This window comes from Coptis chinensis, chromosome 6 (genome assembly GCF_015680905.1).
Source record: "Coptis chinensis isolate HL-2020 chromosome 6, ASM1568090v1, whole genome shotgun sequence".
NCBI lineage: Eukaryota > Viridiplantae > Streptophyta > Magnoliopsida > Ranunculales > Ranunculaceae > Coptis > Coptis chinensis.
The window spans coordinates 84,975,621-84,996,442 of record NC_141461.1 but is presented as its reverse complement, the minus strand read 5'-3'; the positions used below and the strand labels follow the sequence as shown (position 1 = coordinate 84,996,442).

Below are 20,822 nucleotides of genomic sequence, written 5' to 3'. Positions count from 1 at the left end.
GTTTGACTTTGACAATGACGTGTTGACTTTGACCTTTGACCATTGACTATGAAATGTTGACTTTTTCCAGTTTTTCACACATTTGATTATATGGACAAATATAGTAATAAAATATTGTCGAAAATTGTATAACTTGGTTGGTCATTATCTAATTAAGATTTGACGTGAGTAGTGTGTAGTGCAATATAATATTGGCACGTAACTAGAGGAGAATTCTGATAATAAGAATTTGATATATATGTTGTTACGAGTATTAAATTATATACGGACTTAGATTTATGGACTTGAGTATTGGGCTTTGATGGTGGGCTTTTGACTGTTTAATTGTGCTACGTTGTATGTTGTAAATTGTATGGACAAATCAAATGCTAAAATATTGTGGAAGCTTGTATAAATTTGGTGGTCATTATCTAATTAAGATTTGACGTTGATATTGTGACATTATATAATATGTTGGGATATATATATTAAATGCAATAGTTTTGGAGAAATAAATGTATAAACGCTCTATTATTATATATGTGAGATGCTACTATGAGGTAGTATAGTATTGGTGAATATTTTCCCACGGGATTGTGGCTTAGTGCAATAATATATTGGCACGTGAAAGAATGAAAGTGGTTATGAGATATAATTGAGATATTTCTAAATATTTTGGCTTAGTGCAATAATATATTTGACCTGCACGTGATATAGTGGAATGATTATGAGTCATAAATGTATGACACCTGAATAATTTACGTAACGAAAATCCTAGAACCTGACTACCACAACTCATGTGATTTGCCCTATGTGGGCGTATGTGATATGATTGGCCCTTGTGTAGGGTGTATATATAAGATGTTGATTGACCCATGTGTTGGGCAATCGTAGCCGAATAGTGGCTTGATTATTCCGTTTGCAAAATAGAACGAGACGCGCGATATTTTATGCCGAATAGTGGCAGTACTTACATAATGGTTTTCGTGTGAGGGTTACCTGGTATGCGGCATCCCACTCAGGGTAGGTACGCACGGAGTGGTTCAATATGTAAGGGGAGGCATGTGGATGTACATGTTCGGCGTTGGGTAGTGATTGTGGTAGTCAGGGAAACTAGGTAAGACATAGATACGACGTGATTTTAGGGACACACAAAGAAAGCCTTAATTAATATAATTATGCAGGTAATGTGTTAATAATATATCTTGAAATATATGATTGTAGATGGTTTTGCATAAGTGTGGGTCAAACTAATTGCTTGGGCAGAGACGACCCACTCTGTATTTGAGCATGAAATGCGGTACGGATATAATATGTTTGGTTGGTTATTTGTTTAGTTAGAACCTAAGGCGCCTCGATGGAGGAACTACATGCCTTATTTATTATGAGTATAGTTTGTTGTGTGGTTAGTGGGAAGTTAAGGCGCCTCAGTAGAGGAACTACCTGCCTTAATTATTGTACTTAAGGATGTTGTATTAGTTGTTGGAAGTTAAGGCACCTCGGGGAAGGAACTAACTGTCTTATGGATTGTGTATCTATATATATAAATATATGTTGTATTTTAGAGCTACTCACACCAGCATTTTTATAATGCTGACCCGATTTGCATGTTTGCTTATCGGGTGTGTTCATTAAATAAACATAGTTGATAAGTTTTGACAGGTTTAGTGTTGAAGAAGATTAGTTGCTGCTTGTGGTTTGCGTTAGCGTTACATATCAGGATATGTTTTGTTTTCCTTTGAAGTGATATAGATTTTCAGTTGAGATAAGGTTATTTGCATTTTCATTTGTTAATTTATGTAATGAAGATGAATTTTGTTTAAGTTTAAAATTCTTATTGGTTTTTAATTATCCACATATTTAAACTGTTTATGGGTTTTTGGGAGTGGAGAGTGCGTCACACCTCGAAGATCGAAGAGTCGGGAACAAATAATGTTTTTCCAAATTATATCGAAATTCGGGGTGTGACAATTTCCCTTTTCAATATAGGAGAGGAATTTCCGTTTTAATAGGAGTTGATGACGTTGAATTTTAAAAGAGCTAGAAAAATACCCTTGCTTGTAGGAGCTTTAATATTAACTAGAAAGTAGACTCGTGCATACGCACTGACTCTTTTAAAAAGTTGCTCAACAATCATAACTGTACATATAGAAATTTTCTAACGAATCAATTTCCTAACAAATTGTTTTAATCAAGTCTTAAAAACCCGTTTTAATTTCTCAACAAATTGTTTTAATTAAGTTTTAAAAACTTATTTTTTAATTGGGGGAGGGAAATCATTTTAATTTATAAGTGTGATTCCCGTTTTTAATAGAAGAAGGATTCCCGTTCTAATTAATTAGAAGTGCTGGATTTTTCTTTTCAATAGGGGAGGAATTCCCATTATAATAGGAGAAGGATTTCTGTTTTAATTATAAATATTAGAATTTCTCTTTTCAATAGGAGAGGAATAACCCGTTTTAGTTGGAGTTGATGATGTGGAATTTTAAGAAAGTTAGAACAATACCCTTTTGTGGGGGCTTTAATATTAATATACTAGAAAATAGACCCGTGCATACGCACCGGCTCTTTTAAAAACTTGTTCAACAATCATAACTATACATATAGAAATTTTCTAACAAATCGCAATTCCTGTTTTTGTCGCTAAGAGCATCATCAACGCATTGCCAAATCCCATTTCTAATGTAACAGATGGAAATGATTTTGGCAATTTCAACGCGTTGCCAAAACACAATTTGTATTATAACAATTGTCAAATTCCAAACCAAATTCTTGAAAAAAAATAGAAATGAGCCGACGGGACAAGTTGTCCCATCCAACAGTGGAACGAGACAAGTTTTGATGTCCAACATTTTTTCTTTTTTTTAATAAAAAATTAAAACGGCTCGATTTTATACCGTTGGAATTAACGGATATATTTAGTTCTGTTGGTCTGGGCCTATATATATTACATACTTGCTTAACTAATTTTTCACCAATTCACTCATCTTTCTTTTTTTATTTTCACCAAAATCACAAAATGTCTTCACAAAGGTCTAGAGGTAGAGGAAATATAGGTGGTAGAAATAGTGAAAACCAAAGCCAAGAAAATAGCCAACATACCTATGTTCAAGGTCGTTCAAAAAAATTCACAGCCGTAGAAGATGAAATTTTATGTCATAGTTGGATTTTTATTTCAGAAGATGTAGTTGTTGGAACAGGCCAAAATAGACATTTTTTTTTTTTTTTTGAGAAAATTGCTGATGAAATGAACAAGCGTATGAGCCAGCTTGGTCATGTAGGGCAACCACGAACTGTTGATCGGTTCAAGCTCATTTTCACATAATGGTTTGGTGCCACAGAAATGGAGGGAAATGATGAACGGGACAACTTTTGCCGTTTACTAAAAAACATTTTGTCTGGATGGGACAACTTGTGCCGTGCGAAATCAAAACAAGAAATTTTGAAATTTTGCGCTGGCACGTAACATTTATTTGACCATTTCTATCGCTAAAAAGTGCTGACGCATCACAACCGATTTTAATAATGCGTTGATGATACTCTAACCCGTTTTAATTTCCTAACAAATTGTTTTAATTAAGTTTTAAAAACTCATTTTAATTTCTCAACAAATTGTTTTAATAAAGTTTAAAAAAATCGTTTTTTAATTGGGGGGAGTGGGGGGGATTCGGTTTTAATTTAGAAGTGTGATTCCCGTTTTTAATAAGAGAATGACTCTTGTTTTAATTAGAAGTGCTAAATTTTTCTTTTTCAATAGGGGATGAATTTCTACTATAATTATAATAGAAGAAGGATTCCCGTTTTAATTGGAAGTGCTAGAATTTTTTGTTGTCAATAGGAGATAAATTCTCGTTTTAATAGGAGTTGATGACGTGAAATTTTAAAATACCACTTGTGGGAGTTTTAATATTAACTAGAAAGTAGACCTGTGCATCCGCACAAACAAACTCATTTAAAAACTTGCTCAACACTCATAATTATACATATATAAATTTTCTAAGTGATTTTTGTTTTCGTCTCGTAATCCGTTTTAATTTCTTAACAAATTGTTTTAATCAAGTCTTAAAAATCCGTTTTAATTTCTCAACAAATTGTTTTAATTATGTTTTAAAAACCCATTTTTTCATTGGGGGTGAGATATTGTTTTAATTTAGAAGTATGATTCATGTTTTTAATAGGAGAAAGATTCCCGTTGTAGAAGTGTTAGATTTTTTTTAATAGGAGAGGAATTCTTATTATAATAGGAGTAGGATTCCCATTTTAATTAAAAGTGTTAGAATTTATCTTTTCAATAGAAAAGGAATTCCCATCCGTTTTAATAGGAGTTGATGACGTGGAATTTTAAGAGATCTAGAAAAATACCCCTTGTGGGAGCTTTAATATTAAAACTAGAAAGTAGACCCGTGCATACACACCGGCTCTTTTAAAAACTTACTCAACAACAATATATATATATATATATATATATATATATATATATATATATATATATATATATATATATATATATAATAATTTTTCTAACAAATCGTAACTCCTTTTTCATCGCTAACCGGTGTAATTTCTTAACAAATTGTTTTAATCAAGTCTTAAAAACCTGTTTTAATTTCTCAACAAATTGTTTTAATTAAGTTTAAAAAGCCCATTTTAATTTCAAAATAAATTGTTTTAATTAAGTTTTAAAAACCCGTTTTTTAATTGGGGAGAGATCTCATTTTAATGTAGAAGTGTGATTCGATCTCGTTTTTAATAGGAGAAGGATTCCTGTTTTAATTACAAGTGTTAGAATTTTCTTTTCAATAGGAGAGGAATTCTTATTATAATATATAAGATAAGAATTTCTGTTTTAATTAGAAGTGTTAGAATTTCTATTTTTAATAGGAGAGGAATTCCCGTTTTAATAGGAGTTGATGACGTGGAATTTTAAAAGAGCTAGAAAAATACCCCTTGTGGGAGCTTTAATATTAATATATAGATATATATATATAGATACTTAATATATTGATTGATTAATTACTAATTGAAGATACTCACTGATTTTTTTATTTCATTTTAAAAAAAAATTGATTGAATTATAAAATTTATCAAAGTTTGGTGGAAATCCATCATGAAAACAAATAAGTCTAATAATAATTTACGAATCAAATCAGCCATAATCTTTTCTCCACATTATTACAATTGAAATCAAAGCAAAACTTTTAATGAAATTATTCAATCGTGCATTTGAATATACCAATTCATTCAATTTTATGAAAAATGATTAAAATTTTGAATTTGTCAACATTAAAAAGAAACATTGATTCAATGAAACATAAAATAAAACTAAACTAATTAAAATTAAACATTTGTTTTTATAAAACAGTAAAAATCTTAAGTGATGCCTATTAAAATTTCAAATGGTGCCCATTTGGTCTTAGGATTCGTTTGGTTTTGTTTTGGGGATACGCAGTCTTGGTAACTTTTATGAAAACCCTTATTTTATCTCTAAATAAATAAGAATTACGTCACACGATAATGAATACGCCCATAGTGGTGTACTGTTGTGATCAATATTAGCAAATTAAATTAATAATTCCTGATCATCTGATAATTGAATACCTGGATGTTGCAACTAACAATACAGGGCAACCCTGTATAACGTTTTAACTACAATAACCATGAACAACGTATTACTGATGTCTAAAACTAAAACACTAAGTGGGTGTTTGGTTCTCATTTTTTCAAAAAATTATTTTTTTTTAAAAAGCATTTTTATGAAAAAGTATTTATTCTAAAAACAGTTTTTCAATCAACATGTTTGGTTGTGATTTTTCTTAAAAGCTATTTTATGAAAACAGATTTCGCACTATGTTTCTCGATATATTTTGGCATATTGTGACATAAATCACTAAAGTCTAAAACATCCGGAGAGTTCATTTGCCTTTAGCACCCAAAGTGTTTCCTTAAAAGAAAAATAGTTTTTTAACTTGAAAAACAAGTTTTACCTAATTATCATAAAACAACTTTTTGGGATCAAAAAGTGTTTTTTGGATGAAAAACTTTTTTTTTTTTAAATAGAAACCAAACACATTTATTTTTTCAAAAAATGTTTTTTCACTAATAAACACTTTTTGGCAATAAATAAATAGGATCCAAACACCCCCTAAACCTTCTCTACCAGAACTGAATGGCTAAAATAATTATTTCTTTCAGAATCGTCAAAAATGGAAGCAACAAATTTGGGATACAAAACCAAAACCACGCATGCCCTTTAGGCGGTTAGCGTACCTCTCCTGTGGCTAAAATTAAGTTGGGACTGTAAGCGCAGGAGGTATGCTCATCTGTTTAGTTCTCTAGTAGGTCCATATATGCATGGTTACTCTTGAAGTTTAAGGGACTGCTTCCGCGTACTTACTTATTATTAGCCACCCATGTTCAAAGGTCATTCCATCACTACAAGATTTGTATACAAGTTGATAAATACAAATAACACATGAGGAAGCACATCTCTGAGGGATTTGATCGAAGCCCAATTTTTCATAACATCGCCCATCATCATTACATCTTCAACCTGCAGAACAGGCCACAATCAGATTGAGTGAAATACTTGATAAACATATACAAATTACAGCATCTAAAATCTCAAGTAGAATAACTTTTTCATTTTGGATAACCAAGTAAAATCACTTTAGCACATGCAGATGGAGGTCAAAACAAAGCAAAGTAAAATCAAGAACGGCACTGAGATGCAAACCATGGCGAGGTGCTTATGTAATTTGAGGGAGAATGTCACCGTCTTATTTGACATAACATGCCCATACATATAAGAAGGTGTTGCGCGAGGTGACTTTAAGGGACTAAAACCAAGTGTTGCGCGAGTAGCAATTCAAGGGAAAATGGTAGATGGAGCTTATCTAACTGTCGGGATCTAGGAACATAAATGTGAAATACAACCACTCGTTACATCACTTGGCACAGGGTCAAGTCGAATTTATTGAGATGACATGGTAACTGACATTGAATTTGCTTTCAACCTGAAACCTGTTCAACTAACAAGCTCTGATCAGATGTGATATATGTCGAATACAACGGATGTTACATAGCTTTGGACCAGCAGAGACCCAGACAAAGCTTTTCCAAACCTGACTCAAACTTCTTCATCCTTCCAGCTTGGGAAGACCAACCATTTCATAAGATTTTGGGGAAGGAAGACCAAGAGCAGTGCTAAGAAGCACACAGGCACACTCTGTTTTATTACCAAAAACTGTGATAACTCTTGATGCTCTTGATCCACCTTCCCAAACTATACTTTTCAGCAGTCAATGACAGGTAAGGCAATTCTAGGCCTAAGGTTGAGCCTAGAGCCTAGAGCCTAGGCGGGAGTCTAGCATATTAGACTTTTGAGGCAGATTTTGGCCAACAATGTTGTGTTGTAGCTTGAGGAAGATTTTGGCTGCTGAAGAAGATGCCTGAGTATCTAACCTTATTTTTACGATATCTCTATATTTATGTGCACTTCATCAATTTAGTAAATAGTAAGTCATCTAGGCATCTATGTCACATACTCACATACAAGGGTGGGTGCAGGTCATACTTTTTGGGTGTGCTAGCTGACTAGTCCCACATAAGCAGCCACCCTCACTTGTCAACCTTCTGCTTATAGGACATTTGACTGCTCAGCTTAAACCAAGCCAAGCGCCTCCCTCACTTGTCAACCTTCTGCTTATTCTTAACACAGTTTACAGCCAAATCAACATGTCCATAATCAGCCATTACTAAGCTACTTCTGTCATCCAGGACTGCCAACAAATAACAATGTGACTAAAACTACTTACATTTCCAGAGTTCTCAAACATCACTTGTACCGGAGAAGCAAAAAAATGATTCGCGTATGACATTGGTACATATGTCCTATAAGGGGAAAGGAAAGCATTTTATGCCTGAGAACATGCTCAATGTTCATCTCATCTTAATCAGTTGCTCGCAAAGGAGACCATTGTTTACTTCTAAACCTAGTGCCAAACACTAGCCGCGGTCCGAAAGAAAGTCAGGATGGGGCTTCACTTCCAACGCCTCTATCTTTGCCTTAAAACATCTTATCCCACTCTATGCAGCTATAACTTTCTTTGCAAAGCTAAAAGGGGTGGTCGCGATCTAAACAACTCTCACAGCATAAGGCAATGATTAAAGCTGTCAAACTCTCATCACGAAAGATAGTGATCAAAACAGTGAAGTGCCCACTGTACAAATATCTCACAAAGTCTTACTCTGGTCTATTTACAGAAGCAAGGAAATGACATGTCCCTGGAGTAAGAAATGACATAAGTAGACTCTAAATGCAATGAGGGAAGTCCAATCAACACCCAAACCACTATATAATATATATATATATATATATATAATATTCCATCTCTGGATTCCTAAGCTAGAATACCAATAAAAGGGAATAAGAAAAGGAAACTAAACAGCAAAACCTAAAATAGACCAACTAGATAGACACGGACCAAACAACAAACTACCAAATGAGTACATCAAAACAATAACTGGCGCTAATATATCTAACCCTAAACACAGGAATTAAAATACTACTGAATATAGACCATATATGACATCATTTACACACAAAAATTAAATTATCCCACAAAGCAGAAATACGTCCAGCAGCAACACATGACTAACCCAAGGGACGAAACAGAAGCCGAACAAGGAGAACTTTAAAATGCCTAACTACACCAAGAGTACCCATTATGACCACAGTAACTGGCTCCCTCGTATATGAAAGATACAGTTCCTTTCTAGCAAAGAGATTCCCCAAGACAAAATGTTTCCTAATAACTCCTTGACTATATCAGAGTGCTGACCCGATTTGGTCGTTTTGACCGCACAATATAGGTTCAAACATACAAAACCTAACACACACAATTTTAGAAAAATACAACAACTTCATCAAAGTAAAACCAAGCCAAACAAGACGTTCAGCCCAAAAAAAACCTAAAGACAAATCCTATGTTTGGAACCGACATAAGTCTAAGCAAAGAAAAAACAGAGATATATACTGATGCATGGGCATGGAATTAATAGTATTTAGTTTGGTTTAGCTAGTTTATATTTTTATTTGTTATGTTAGTAGTAGTTTCCTATTAGGACTATAATTAGAATTAGAAGTAGGGTCTTATTATAAATAGGCTTGGAAGCCTCATTGGGTAAATAGACTAAACAAAATCAAACTGCCCTTCTTGAGAAGGCATTCCACCCAACTCGGTTGTTTTTGTTTATTGATTGATTGTTTAATTGAGAGATTCAATTAAAGGAATTTCGTTTTTCCTTAAAACCCTAATTTTTGGGTGTTTATCGATTCTTATTCATTGGTGTTATTGATTTGAAGTAGTATACATCATATACTAAGCCAAACTTGATGTTAGGAACAGAAATAAAACAAAGCAAAGAAAACGTTAATATTTTATAAACGTATGACAGACAAGTAAAATGACAAGCAGATCTAAAGGACAAACAAATACCTTGCTTGAGCAAAGCCAAATCAATAGCTGACGGCTGATTTTCCGTCAAGTCCTACACAGTTCCAAAATCTCAAGTAAGATATCCAGATGAGAACTCTGAAAGGATTAAGCGGAAGCTATGTACACCATCAAACACATAAGAGCATATAGTGGATTTGGGAAATTAGAAGGTTTTGAAAGCCAGAAAAAGTTAGATCAAAGAGAAGAAATGTCTAATAGGAAAGATACCCAAGAAGGGAGGAAACTGGAAAATCCTTGATGAGGACTCAAAAAAATTAATAACTCCAAATAGATAAAAACACAAAACTGGAAAATCCTTGATGAGGACTCAAAAAAATTAATAACTCCAAATAGATAAAAACACAATCATTCTGGATTCTACAAATCCGCCTGAGAGTGTTTTGCTTTTTCTGTTACCAGGTATGAACTGATTTAGAATTAGTTCAAAGCAATTCCCGTTTTGCACTCCAAAGAGCTTCCTTTGATCTTCTTTCTCCATGTACACAAAACATTTTCCACCAGCCACCTTTGTTAGCAATTAGAAGACAACTAATAAGTTATGGAATGAAAAGTAGAACGTCTTCTTATTCATCCATGTTTTTCGCATATAGTACAAGAAACTCATGATGGGATATTGGTTAATGTCTAAATAAACAGAGAATTTTATCTAGAAATCAAGCCCATTTTCTTAATTAAAAGAAAAAAAAACAAACAAAGAGTTTAAAGAAATGATATAGAAACTTACCACGGAACTCGCACGAACTGTGCTTTTGATTGAAACTAGGGTCGCGTTGTAGACAACAACCTCGGTTACAAAACTTACCGGATCCAATGGGAAATACTTTAATTCTTGGACAACAAGATCGTAAAAGCACAAACGTCCTCCATTACTCCCATACCCAATTATCTCCCCATTCATCAAAACTGCACACGGATAAGCAAAAAGCTCTAACTCTATTGTATTTAGTTTCGTCCAAGACTCCATTACATCATATTCATTCAACACCCATATTTTACAGTGCCATGTGTACGGATCATTTGAATAAAACACCCACTCAATGCAAGCAATGTTTTCTCTTAACAAGGCCAACCTCAAATAACCAGCGGAGTCAACACCGAAAACATCTGGCACTATCATAGTTTTAAACACCTCAGTGGTAAAGTCGAATGAAAGAATTGCATTTCGTTCTGATTCATCTTCTCCCAACCAACAATAAATTCCATTCCGTAACGGTGCTTTAGGATGTGAGAATACATGAGGGAAAGGCACTACAGTGTCAATAGGTCTCCAAGAATCCGTACTTAAGCTATACAGATCAACTCGACATGTCATCAGATTCAGAAAAATAACTTTGACAACTTTGTAATCGTTGGTTTTAGCATCATAACCAAAACCAAAATACAAGTCCAGCCTGCTGTCAGGAACCAATTCTGATGGCTCCGGAAGAATTCGGAATTCTTTCAAAGCAGGGTTCCACAATGAAACATTCTCGGAGAGGTCGGGTCGAAGACAAATTATGCCGTTACAAGAAGCAATGATTTTTGGGGACTCAAGAGCATTGTCAAAATGGTGGGGTAAATCTAAGACTTTGGCCACTTTATAGTTGTTACCAGTACCAGAGAGTAAGGAGAATCTAAGTGAGTAACAAGGTGTGTCATCACATTGAGAGGGATCCAAAATGAGAAGTTGATGGTGATCATTATTATTATTATTATTATCCTGATGCTGGGTGATAAAGGGGGAGCTTTCGATTAAAGAGCACCATGATTTGCACACAGACTTGAATCGTAAAAGAGATGCCACCGGTAGCCAAAGTAAAATCGTAAACACCACATCTTCTGGCAGCACTTCCATAACAAACAACTGTCCTTTCTATAACTAGTATACTGCATAGCAGTGGGGGCGTGAGCGTAGCATAGCACTTCGTTGGACTAAAATACGATCTTATCTTATTATTTAACTAGTATACTGCATGGCAGTGGGGAGTGAGTGAGCTGCTCTTGGAGGGAGAGAGTTGGGTGATGGGGGGAGAGAGAGGTGGACGAAGAAGAAAGGTATTTGGCGAAATAAGAGAATATGAGGACAGACAGATTTAAACCAACCAAGTTGGTTTTGTCTCGCAAGATAGCCCCTTCCTTAAAATTGTAAAGCTTCACTTGATTATAAATTTTCTTTTCAAAAAAAAAATATCACCACAGTTGGACTAAAATTAAAAGACTTTGAAAAAATTCAAAGTATTCAGATAAAGATTAGGCAAACCATGTAACCATGTTTAGTTAAAAGATTGAAATACTATGTTCTATTATTAATAGGAAAGTGATTGACAATTTCAAAGCTATGAATGTTTTAAAAGAAAAGGCCAATGCTAACTCCGAATCCATTGAAATGTTACTAAGTGAAATGGCAAGAGAGAAACCGAGGTGATTTTCACATAGGGATCTCAGATTACATCAAATTTCTTTTTTAAAGTAGGCTATGGTTACTATGGAACTGTCTATGCAGTTTCCTAATTGCAGGCAAGTAGCAGTTAAGGTTCTGACAGAGAGTGAATTTAATATTTTTTATTCGTAAATGAAAAAATTCAATTGGATTCACATCATTACTCTCTTTTTTTTTTTTTTTTTTTTTTTGGACTATGTCATGAATAATCTATAATTCAAGTAGCCTTTCAAAATATTATATTTTCTGATATAGTTTCCAAACTATGTTAGAACAATATACTTAAAAGTCCCACCTATTAAATTTAAGAATTCCAAAAAACATATTAACAAAATAAGTCTAAAACAACCAAGCATCAGACTAAAATCAAATTAGTTGTACATCAATCTCGTTTTTTCTCAATTTATATTTTTTTTTAGTCTCTTATGTAATTTTAACACTAAATCATATCTCCACGTTATACCTGTAAAACATCATCCAAAAATATAATACATACAATAAACTAAGATGTATAACACTATTCAAAATTTTGACAGAGTCTCCTCTGTAATTTCAATATTAAATCATATCTCCACGTTATACCTGTAAAACACCATCCAAAAACATAATACATACAACAAACTAAGATATACAACATCATCCAAATTTTTGATAGAGCTTCCTCTGTAATTTCAACATTAAATCATATCTCCACGTCATACCTGCTTTCAACTTTTACAAAAAACTAAGATGTACAACACTATCTAAAAACAAAAGTACATAACAATTTACATCCTACAAATTCAAAAAGATAATACATACAACAAAATACACGTAAGACTTTACAAATTATTTCATTACAGAGCTCTCACTCTGCAGAATTTGCACCTAAACATATGTAGCAAGTGTCAAAAATGTTCTTCATGGTTGGTATTTGCCGAGTCCCTACACAGATTTAAAACAAAAAACAAAAAAACATTAACTTTATTAAAGTAATAAAAAAAAGCATTCTTCAAGGTAATGACATAGACATTACTTCAAAAGTAAAAACAAGATAATTGTCAGCTTAACCGCAAATATAAAATTGAACTTAAGCAAATATAATATACATTTTGCTTATCTAACTAGATAACAAGAAACATTGTAGGTGCAAACTATCAAAGTTGGTAAAACTTTTGGGTGATGATACCAGAGGTCTGGGGTTCGAACCCCACCACACCAATGAGTTACTGTACTCGTTTAAAAATAGGCTTGCCAATAAAAAAAAATATAATAAAAAACATTAGGAAACACATTAGTAAGTGTAAAACTATGGAAAACCAATATGTGCCACCTCCCACTTAAGATCAGAAACATATTTTGTCTAACTTTAGGCATTAGTTTAAAGGTACATATAGATGAATCAACTATGAGATGCAATCACGAATTAACATACCGAGAATATAAACAAAATCTCAAGATAAGTGTAGTTTCAACTAATGCTTGTAGTTGACATGTGGAGCAAACGACTCTCCTCTTGCAATCGGCCTTTAAGACCAGCACATCTTCCAATTCTTTGCAATCTATCTAAAGTGAACATAGGGCTAAATGCTAGATCACACAACTTTCTAGTACGTGACAAAGCAACAAATGTCAAACCGAGGCTTTTTCTTTTCAACCAATATCTACCACCACCTGATCAAGAGTGAGCCCCTGACTTTTATGAATTGTTATAGCCCAACACAAAACTAGAGGAATCTGAGTTCTTTGGCATGAAGTATCATTTGTCTTCCAATGAGTTGTTTGTGGAGCAATTGGGATTATATTAGAATCTGGACGAAACTTAGGACCACGGTAGTTATCAAAGTCAATCATGACCGCAAGAGGAATATCTTCTGGTGATTTGCAGCCATTTGCATAGACAATGTCCACAATAATGCCCATTGCACCATTAACCAGACCATTGTGTGTGGCAAGGTTTGATCGAAGCATAACACGTGCACCAACTGATAAACACAAAACTTTTTCCAAGCCTTTCACATCATCAGACAAAGCCCTAGAAGCAGTATCACAATTATTTTTTGATACAATTCGAGCAACAGGTTTTCCAAGCTCAATTAGTCGATTGAGATTGTAATCATGTGCAGCTTGCTTGGTCGGAAATAGACGCAAAGCATATTTGAAGGTGTTAATTTCTTCCGCACTGAGCGAGGAAAAGTCTCTAGTCAAAAATAATTTCCAGTCATCGATCGTGGATGTTCCATCACTGAGTCTCATCAATGCTTCCCGGAACAATGCTTGCATATCCCCTGCTTGTCGAAATATATGAGACAACCGAACACATTTATCAAAAAAAGTGTACATAAGTCCACCATATAGTTGTTGAGGACTCCCACCTCCTTTATACAATGCCCTATCGCGATCTGGGGAGGTAACTGACGCATATCACCAACAAGGAGAATAGAGACATTACCAAATGGCTCATTAGGCCCAAAAATATCTCGACAACGACGGTCAATATTTGCAAGCATAGATGTCCCGACCATACTATATTCATCAATAATGATGAGTTTGGTGTCTTTAAAGTCCTCTTGCATACGCTGACATTGATCACCTTCAAAAGATTTAAATTTTTTTGAAACATTTCGTTCAGTTCTGATGGCGAGTTCATGATGTATGGTTGCACCTCCAATATTAAAAGCAGCGACTCCAGTTGGAGCCATGACACGTACTGCTTTGGCTGATCTAAAAAATTCAGTAATTGAATGCACAATTGCATTTATGAGAGTGGACTTCCCCGTGCCTGCACCACCACAAACTATCATACGAATGCATGCTCGACATTCTAGTGCTCGAATAACCATCATGTGCCACTCTTTGTTCAAGAGACAGTTCATCAAGGGTTACAATAAGAGGTTCAATGTTAACTTCTTCTCCACCGCGCAAAGTATGCACAAATTTTCTTTCACTCTCCATGTTTGGATATCGATACAAACCTTCAGCCCAATTGTGTGAAGTATCAAAGTCTCGCCTTCCTAATTCGATATTCTCCCCAGGGACAAACAAGGGCCCCATTGCTGCTGCCATCATCCATTCATCTCGAAACATGTCTTCCATATCATTCTCTATCTCAATATCATCTTCGAATTCTTCATCAACGTGTTCGGGGAAGAATTATTGATTGGTGTTCTCGAAGCCCAAGTCCATGTACCTTTTCGACCATAGTATGAAATCCCCTTTGCTTCTTCCGAGTCCGAAAAAGGGTGATGAATCAAGACTTGTTGACGACAAAATGATTCCCATTTTTCAGTGTTTGGTAGGATGTCACCATCCAGTTGTGGAACCAAACCCACAATTGCACTAGCTCGAGAAGTGTGCCAACCCTTCCGATTAAAGTAGTGTCTTTTCGCCATATCGAGGAGGGATGTATTTTCATAGCAAGGAGGTTGTTGCATATATCTTCCTACAAAGCTTGGGTCTGTTCCAACAATCTCTTCATCTTCGCCCCTCTTCTCGACATAAAGTTGATGCTAACATGCTCTTTTCACTTACATTTAAAAGGACAAACTTCCTTGATGATCGTACTAATGGATACCCCATTAACAAATGACTTACTTCTTGGGCAGAAATATCTCTTTCGGATACACTTTTCATAAGCAATCGCTTGAAAGCAGATTTTGCATTTTGACATGGACGACGAAGATCTTCAACAATTTCTCGTAAAGTTTCTGTCAAACTCTTTGATGCAGGCTCAGATTTTGAAGCATACTTAGCAATGTAATTTACTACAGATTGCACCGAAAGGACGGGCGACCAATCAATGTTTGCACGCCATGTCTGCAGAATTTTTCTATTATGGGAGCAGACTAACTCATCATTCCGACGCCCAATAAACCGGAACATATTACTGTTAGGTGGTTCTTCAACAATCTCTGACTGATCAAGTACATCAAATGGATATCTAAAGCGGCATCCCATCTGTTTCGTTGTTTTATTTAAACGTAAGCAATGGCTTCCACATATGCTGTGTCGCATGACCCAATTAACCAATAAAGCATAGTCATCTTCGTCTGTATCAAGATTCAACTCGAGTGGCAAAGTACGCGCACAAGGATGCTCTTGCATATTTCTATCCATGGTAGGATTTGGATTTACAGTGGAAGCAAGCCTATCAAAATATTCAATGACATTTGATCTAACCTCAGCGCTTGTACCTATCCCACTAACATCTGGAGCACCTCTTAACCAAAGAAATCCATGAATATGACCACTGCCACGATTCTGCCACTCAAACCGGTACCAATGATCAACCACAGAAAACTCGATACTTAAATATTCTTGAAAGAAATTGGATACCCTGGCCTGAAAGAACCTTGCGACAACACTTGGATTTTCATTAACCAACCTTGCACGTCCCCTCCTTTTTTCTAAAGGAGACAACCTGTAAGCTATATAATCCAACATGTCATACCTGTAAAGATCCTCAAATAATTCCTAATCCATAGCCAATATATATTAAAATGATGTACAACATCATCATTCAACATTAAAATGAAACAACCTTTCAAGTGCATTAGATGGATCTAAAATGTGAAATAGTTCTGGTCATTGCATGTCAGCAGCACTGAGTGTGAAGAATATCGTTGGTGGACCTAACTGTTTCACCATGGCTGTTAACTCTTTCAACCTTGTAAACCAAAAGCACGAAAGTACCAACGGATATTCCTTGCAAAGTAAGAAATGCGACTGACTAGTTGTTTGTCACCAAATGAAATCATATCTCGAATATCTTGTATTGACAACTCTGCATCTCCTGGATTCTTTCTCACGAAAACATCACCCAATGCAAGTGCACGCCACCTTGATAAAGAGTTCCATGCAAAGTACCGAAATCTTGAATCTTTGGCAAAACGACCATCATCGTACTTCATCAAATATTGAAAGTATTGCAAAGGGTTTACTTTCCTTTGACGAGCTTGCCTCAAATCAGCATTGCCACAAGGAAACAAAGTTGGAAAAGCCATAACAATGTATCCGGGAGTTGAAAACTCATTAATGATCTCTGTAGTGAAAGGCATATGCACATGTGTCTGATCTGCATTTGGAACTTGCAATGCCCTTAAAAGACATGCTTGTTGATTAGGTTGTGGCAGAATAGCAATAGTACCAGCAGCATGAAAATCATCAATGTGGAAATCTTGGTCCAATAGCTCAGGTGGTCTTTGAGACTCATCTACCTGCATATGCACTGCTTTGTCTCCATTGTTAAGATCTCCCAAATTTTCTCCTGCACTTGGGATGTCTTCCGGTATCCCATTTACTGGAAGTCTTTCTAGAGTTCCATCATCAATAATTATATCACTATAGTGTCGATGATATTTTTTCAACCAAACCAATGCTTCACGTACAAACTCGCGACGAACACGAAACTCCTTGCTTGTATGTGGCCCGCCCCTATTAACAACTAGTATTGCAGATAAATCAGCAGGCTTGTATGGCAAAACAGTTGCAATTGCATTGACATCTTGTGCAAAGTTTATCACATTACCACCATATTCGTATTGTTGACCTTTAACACGATATACAGACATCATTGGGTGCACCTTAGCAATAAGAATTCTTTCTAAATCTGTCAAACGAGCCAATTCTAGAGGCACAATACTAGGATGCATTGAGTTATCCACACTGAACATGCTTGCTTGGTGGTTCCCTCGCTTATCTGACTTGCAAGAAGAACATATACCTGTAGAAAAATTCAAATCAGAGAATCTTCTTTGGCATCTAAAGTCTAGACAACTTAACCATAGACTTGCAAGAAGAATAAATACCTGCAGATATCTTCAAATCAGGGAATCTTCATTTGCATTCTGGACAACTCAACCATACAATATCGTTACATGATTTTCGGAAAACTTGCGCATTGGTAAGAGGTAAGCAATCATTCACAATTTGTTTTTGAATAATCACTTCACATCTATTGTTATCTCCAATACTCGATTGTACATGGGATTGTGGTTGTGGAACTCGTCCATGTCTAGCAACTATCCGGCGGGAAAGAGCAACTATTTTGCAAGAAAATCTTTGGTGAGCAATTTTGCGAAGAGCTGCCTTTCTATAAAACACACGTAGTGCATTATGAACAGCCCGTTCAACAGGGTCTTGAATTTCAACTATTAGTCTTCGACGAGCTCTACGTAAAGCCAGCTTGAAATGATGTACCTCTGCCATTTCATTTTGGTTGGACAAATTACGTCGGGAGGTATCAATATCTCGACACAAAGAAGCGCTGCTTTCGGTTAATGCGATTTGCCCGTGCTTTCGCTTTCGAGAGAGGTGTCAATATCGAATAACAAAGACGTTGCTCATTTGTTAGTTTTGAGCGTGCTCTTTTATGTCTAGCAGAATTTTCACCTCTTCTAATTTCCACTCTCTGACTTTGTAACAGACTTTGTTCTTGACCTGGTATCCTATTTTCATCTAAATCATCAACCCTCTCCCCAATCCCATGCAAATAATTTGTATCACGATTTTTCAACACTGCGATTACCTCCGAAGTTCCTTTGTCGATCCGATATCCTCATACTAAGTCTAGAATTTTCAAGTTGAGCTGCCACCCTTATATTACGTATCCATTGCCTAAGCGGGCAATTTTCATCTAGATCATCCACCCTCTCCTTTGCGAAGAGATTTCTTCATTATCTCCAACCCTTTGATTACCTCTAGAGGATTACGGCCGATCATGTATCCTTTGAATATGAATAGAATTCCCTGGGTTGAGCTCCATCTCTCGATTACCTCTAAAGGATTCGGTGATCATGTTTCCTTTGAAAAGGATTAATCCGCATAATAAAGGAGACAAAAAAGAATGCGTCTATATCGAATTGCACGCCTTCGAAAGTGGTTGGATATGAAATTTCATCCACTAGACAGTTTAATCTCGATATATGCTGAAAATTGGGAAAAAGAGTTACGTGGTCGACGATTATGAAAGACGCAATTTGTAGTAGTTGGTAGTGGAGACGTCGATTCGGTTTTAACTATATAAAATCGACCAAAAAACCTATCAACTCGGTGCCGACTACGACGACTATAGAATCGACCAAAAAACCTATCAATTTGGTGTACTTGTACTGGTAAACCTATCAATTCAGATTCAGAATAATAACTTTGACAACTTTGTAATCGTTGGTTTTAGCATCATAACCAAAACCAAAATACAAGTCCAGCCTGCTGTCAGGAACCAATTCTGATGGCTCCGGAAGAATTCGGAATTCTTTCAAAGCAGGGTTCCACAATGAAACATTCTCGGAAAGGTCGGGTCGAAGACAAATTATGCCGTTACAAGAAGCAATGATTTTTGGGGACTCAAGAGCATTGTCAAAATGGTGGGGGTAAATCTAAGACTTTGGCCACTTTATAGTTGTTACCAGTACCAGAGAGTAAGGAGAATCTAAGTGAGTAACAAGGTGTGTCATCACATTGAGAGGGATCCAAAATGAGAAGTTGATGGTGATCATTATTATTATTATTATTATCCTGATGCTTGGGTGATAAAGGGGAGCTTTCGATTAAAGAGCACCATGATTTGCACACAGGACTTGAATCGTAAAAGAGATGCCACCGGTAGCCAAAGTAAAATCGTAAACACCACATCTTCTGGCAGCACTTCCATAACAAACAGCTGTCCTTTCTATAATCAATTCAACACCACATAATACAAATAAATACTAGAAGAATCTGCGTTGTTGTATTTGTGTAAACCGATATTACAACACTCAATAATCTCACTAGTCGCTCTTCGTCTCTTTTCTTCTTTTTCATCTTTCTTCTCTCCCACTTCTTTTCGCCTTCCCTCGTTCGTTGATCTTGCATCCGATCCTACGCTCCCAATCTTTCCAGCTGTCTTTTAGGGTTCCGCAGCTTTTGCTCTGATTCCCGTCTCGACTCTTTGTTCTCGCATTCCGGCTTGGCCCAAAGGCCCGTCCATGTCCTTTATCCCTAAAGGCCCATCTCCTTTCAGGGTACCGCGGACCTGATTCTGTGCTAACCGGTTTCCTTTCCTTATGTCAGCCTGGGGCCGCAGACCTGCCACCTCATATGTCACGAATTAGGATGACACAAATGCCCTACCGGTGCGGCCCATAATAAATCTTGTTTGGTGCCGGACCCGAAGCCCTTTCACCCTATGCTCCACGGCCTCTTTGCCTTTTTGATTCTCGAGAGGATAACAGCTGTTCCCACTTCACAGTCACGGATCTCATCGGGTGCGGCACGCGTCCCTTTCCCATGGGCACGTGTACTGAGTGCACACATCTCTGCCTCTTCAATTTTTGCTATCCACGTGTCGTTCATCCCTTGGTTCCTTTTCCCGACTCCTCGATTTCAGCTCCTTTAAAATTACCCACATGCCCCTAGCTCTTCATATCCCGCTCAATCACCTTCCCTTTTCTTTCACTCATACTCCATTCTTCCCATTTTCCTGCTCAAGACAGACGCCTCCTCCACTCTTTCTTCTCGCATTTTCACTGCCTCCTTCCTCTTTCGGTGGTCTTTCTTTTTGCCTCCGGTCACGCACGTTTCCAGATTACGCTACCCTTTGATCGTCTCCGCTTCGTAACTTAGGTTCATTATTCTCTTCCCTCTTCCTTTCCTTTCGTTTCATGCTCTTTGAATGATTCTCTGCACCCTTTAGCATCATCTTGCACATCCACTTGGATCTTTCCCCTTCTATTGCCACTCAATCTTTTCAACTATTTTCCACCATGTCCGAATCTAAACGATCGAGTGCGTCCGTCTGCCGCCAGATCTGCTAGATCAAACGCCCCTGATGGTAGATCTAGGTCTTCTAAAACAGCCCCCGGACTTTCTTTGAGTCCCCCCGACATAGGCTCCATTAGCCCCGTGGTCCCCTGCCGGGGAGGTTGCCCAACCCCCCTCCTCCTTCTCAC

The 20,822-nt window shown here is 36.3% G+C and overlaps 2 protein-coding genes across 3 annotated transcripts; both read right to left on the bottom strand.

The window, feature by feature from the left end:
• Nucleotides 1-6,146: 6,146 nt before the first annotated feature.
• On the bottom strand, nt 6,147-19,802 carry LOC147494997 (F-box/kelch-repeat protein At3g23880-like). 2 transcript variants are annotated; one of them, XM_086569493.1, is made up of 4 exons: nt 19,554-19,802; nt 10,222-11,340; nt 9,477-9,528; nt 6,147-6,529 (listed from the first exon to the last, which is right to left on the bottom strand). In XM_086569493.1, the coding sequence occupies exons 2-4, from the start codon at nt 11,329-11,331 to the stop codon at nt 6,525-6,527; spliced, it is 1,167 nt and encodes a 388-aa protein (XP_086425619.1). In that variant the 5' UTR covers nt 11,332-11,340; nt 19,554-19,802; the 3' UTR covers nt 6,147-6,524. The 2 variants fall into 2 exon arrangements, with proteins under 2 accessions (XP_086425619.1, XP_086425618.1); XM_086569492.1 differs by lacking the exon at nt 19,554-19,802 and adding an exon at nt 9,894-10,002 and having other exon boundaries at nt 10,222-11,349.
• Nucleotides 13,549-14,991, bottom strand: LOC147494998 (uncharacterized). The gene is made up of 3 exons (XM_086568296.1): nt 14,702-14,991; nt 14,348-14,619; nt 13,549-14,297 (listed from the first exon to the last, which is right to left on the bottom strand). Exons 1-3 carry the CDS (start codon nt 14,989-14,991, stop codon nt 13,549-13,551), a joined length of 1,311 nt encoding a protein of 436 aa, XP_086424422.1.
• Nucleotides 19,803-20,822: the final 1,020 nt, after the last annotated feature.

What these genes read in the sequence shown, in the direction of transcription:
- LOC147494997 (XM_086569492.1), bottom strand. Translation starts at nt 11,331, where the DNA reads ATGGAAGTGCTGCCAGAAGATGTGGTGTTTACGATTTTACTTTGGCTA. An exon ending in CAGTTCGTGCGAGTTCCGTG is followed by an intron (nt 10,003 to 10,221) that starts GTAAGTTTCTAT and finishes TTGCTAACAAAG; the next exon opens with GTGGCTGGTGGAAAATGTTT. An exon ending in TCTAAATCAGTTCATACCTG is followed by an intron (nt 9,529 to 9,893) that starts GTAACAGAAAAA and finishes GGAACTGTGTAG; the next exon opens with GACTTGACGGAAAATCAGCC.
- LOC147494998 (XM_086568296.1), bottom strand. Translation starts at nt 14,991, where the DNA reads ATGGAAGACATGTTTCGAGATGAATGGATGATGGCAGCAGCAATGGGG. An exon ending in AGAATGTCGAGCATGCATTC is followed by an intron (nt 14,620 to 14,701) that starts GTATGATAGTTT and finishes TGAATTTTTTAG; the next exon opens with ATCAGCCAAAGCAGTACGTG. An exon ending in TGGGCCTAATGAGCCATTTG is followed by an intron (nt 14,298 to 14,347) that starts GTAATGTCTCTA and finishes TTACCTCCCCAG; the next exon opens with ATCGCGATAGGGCATTGTAT.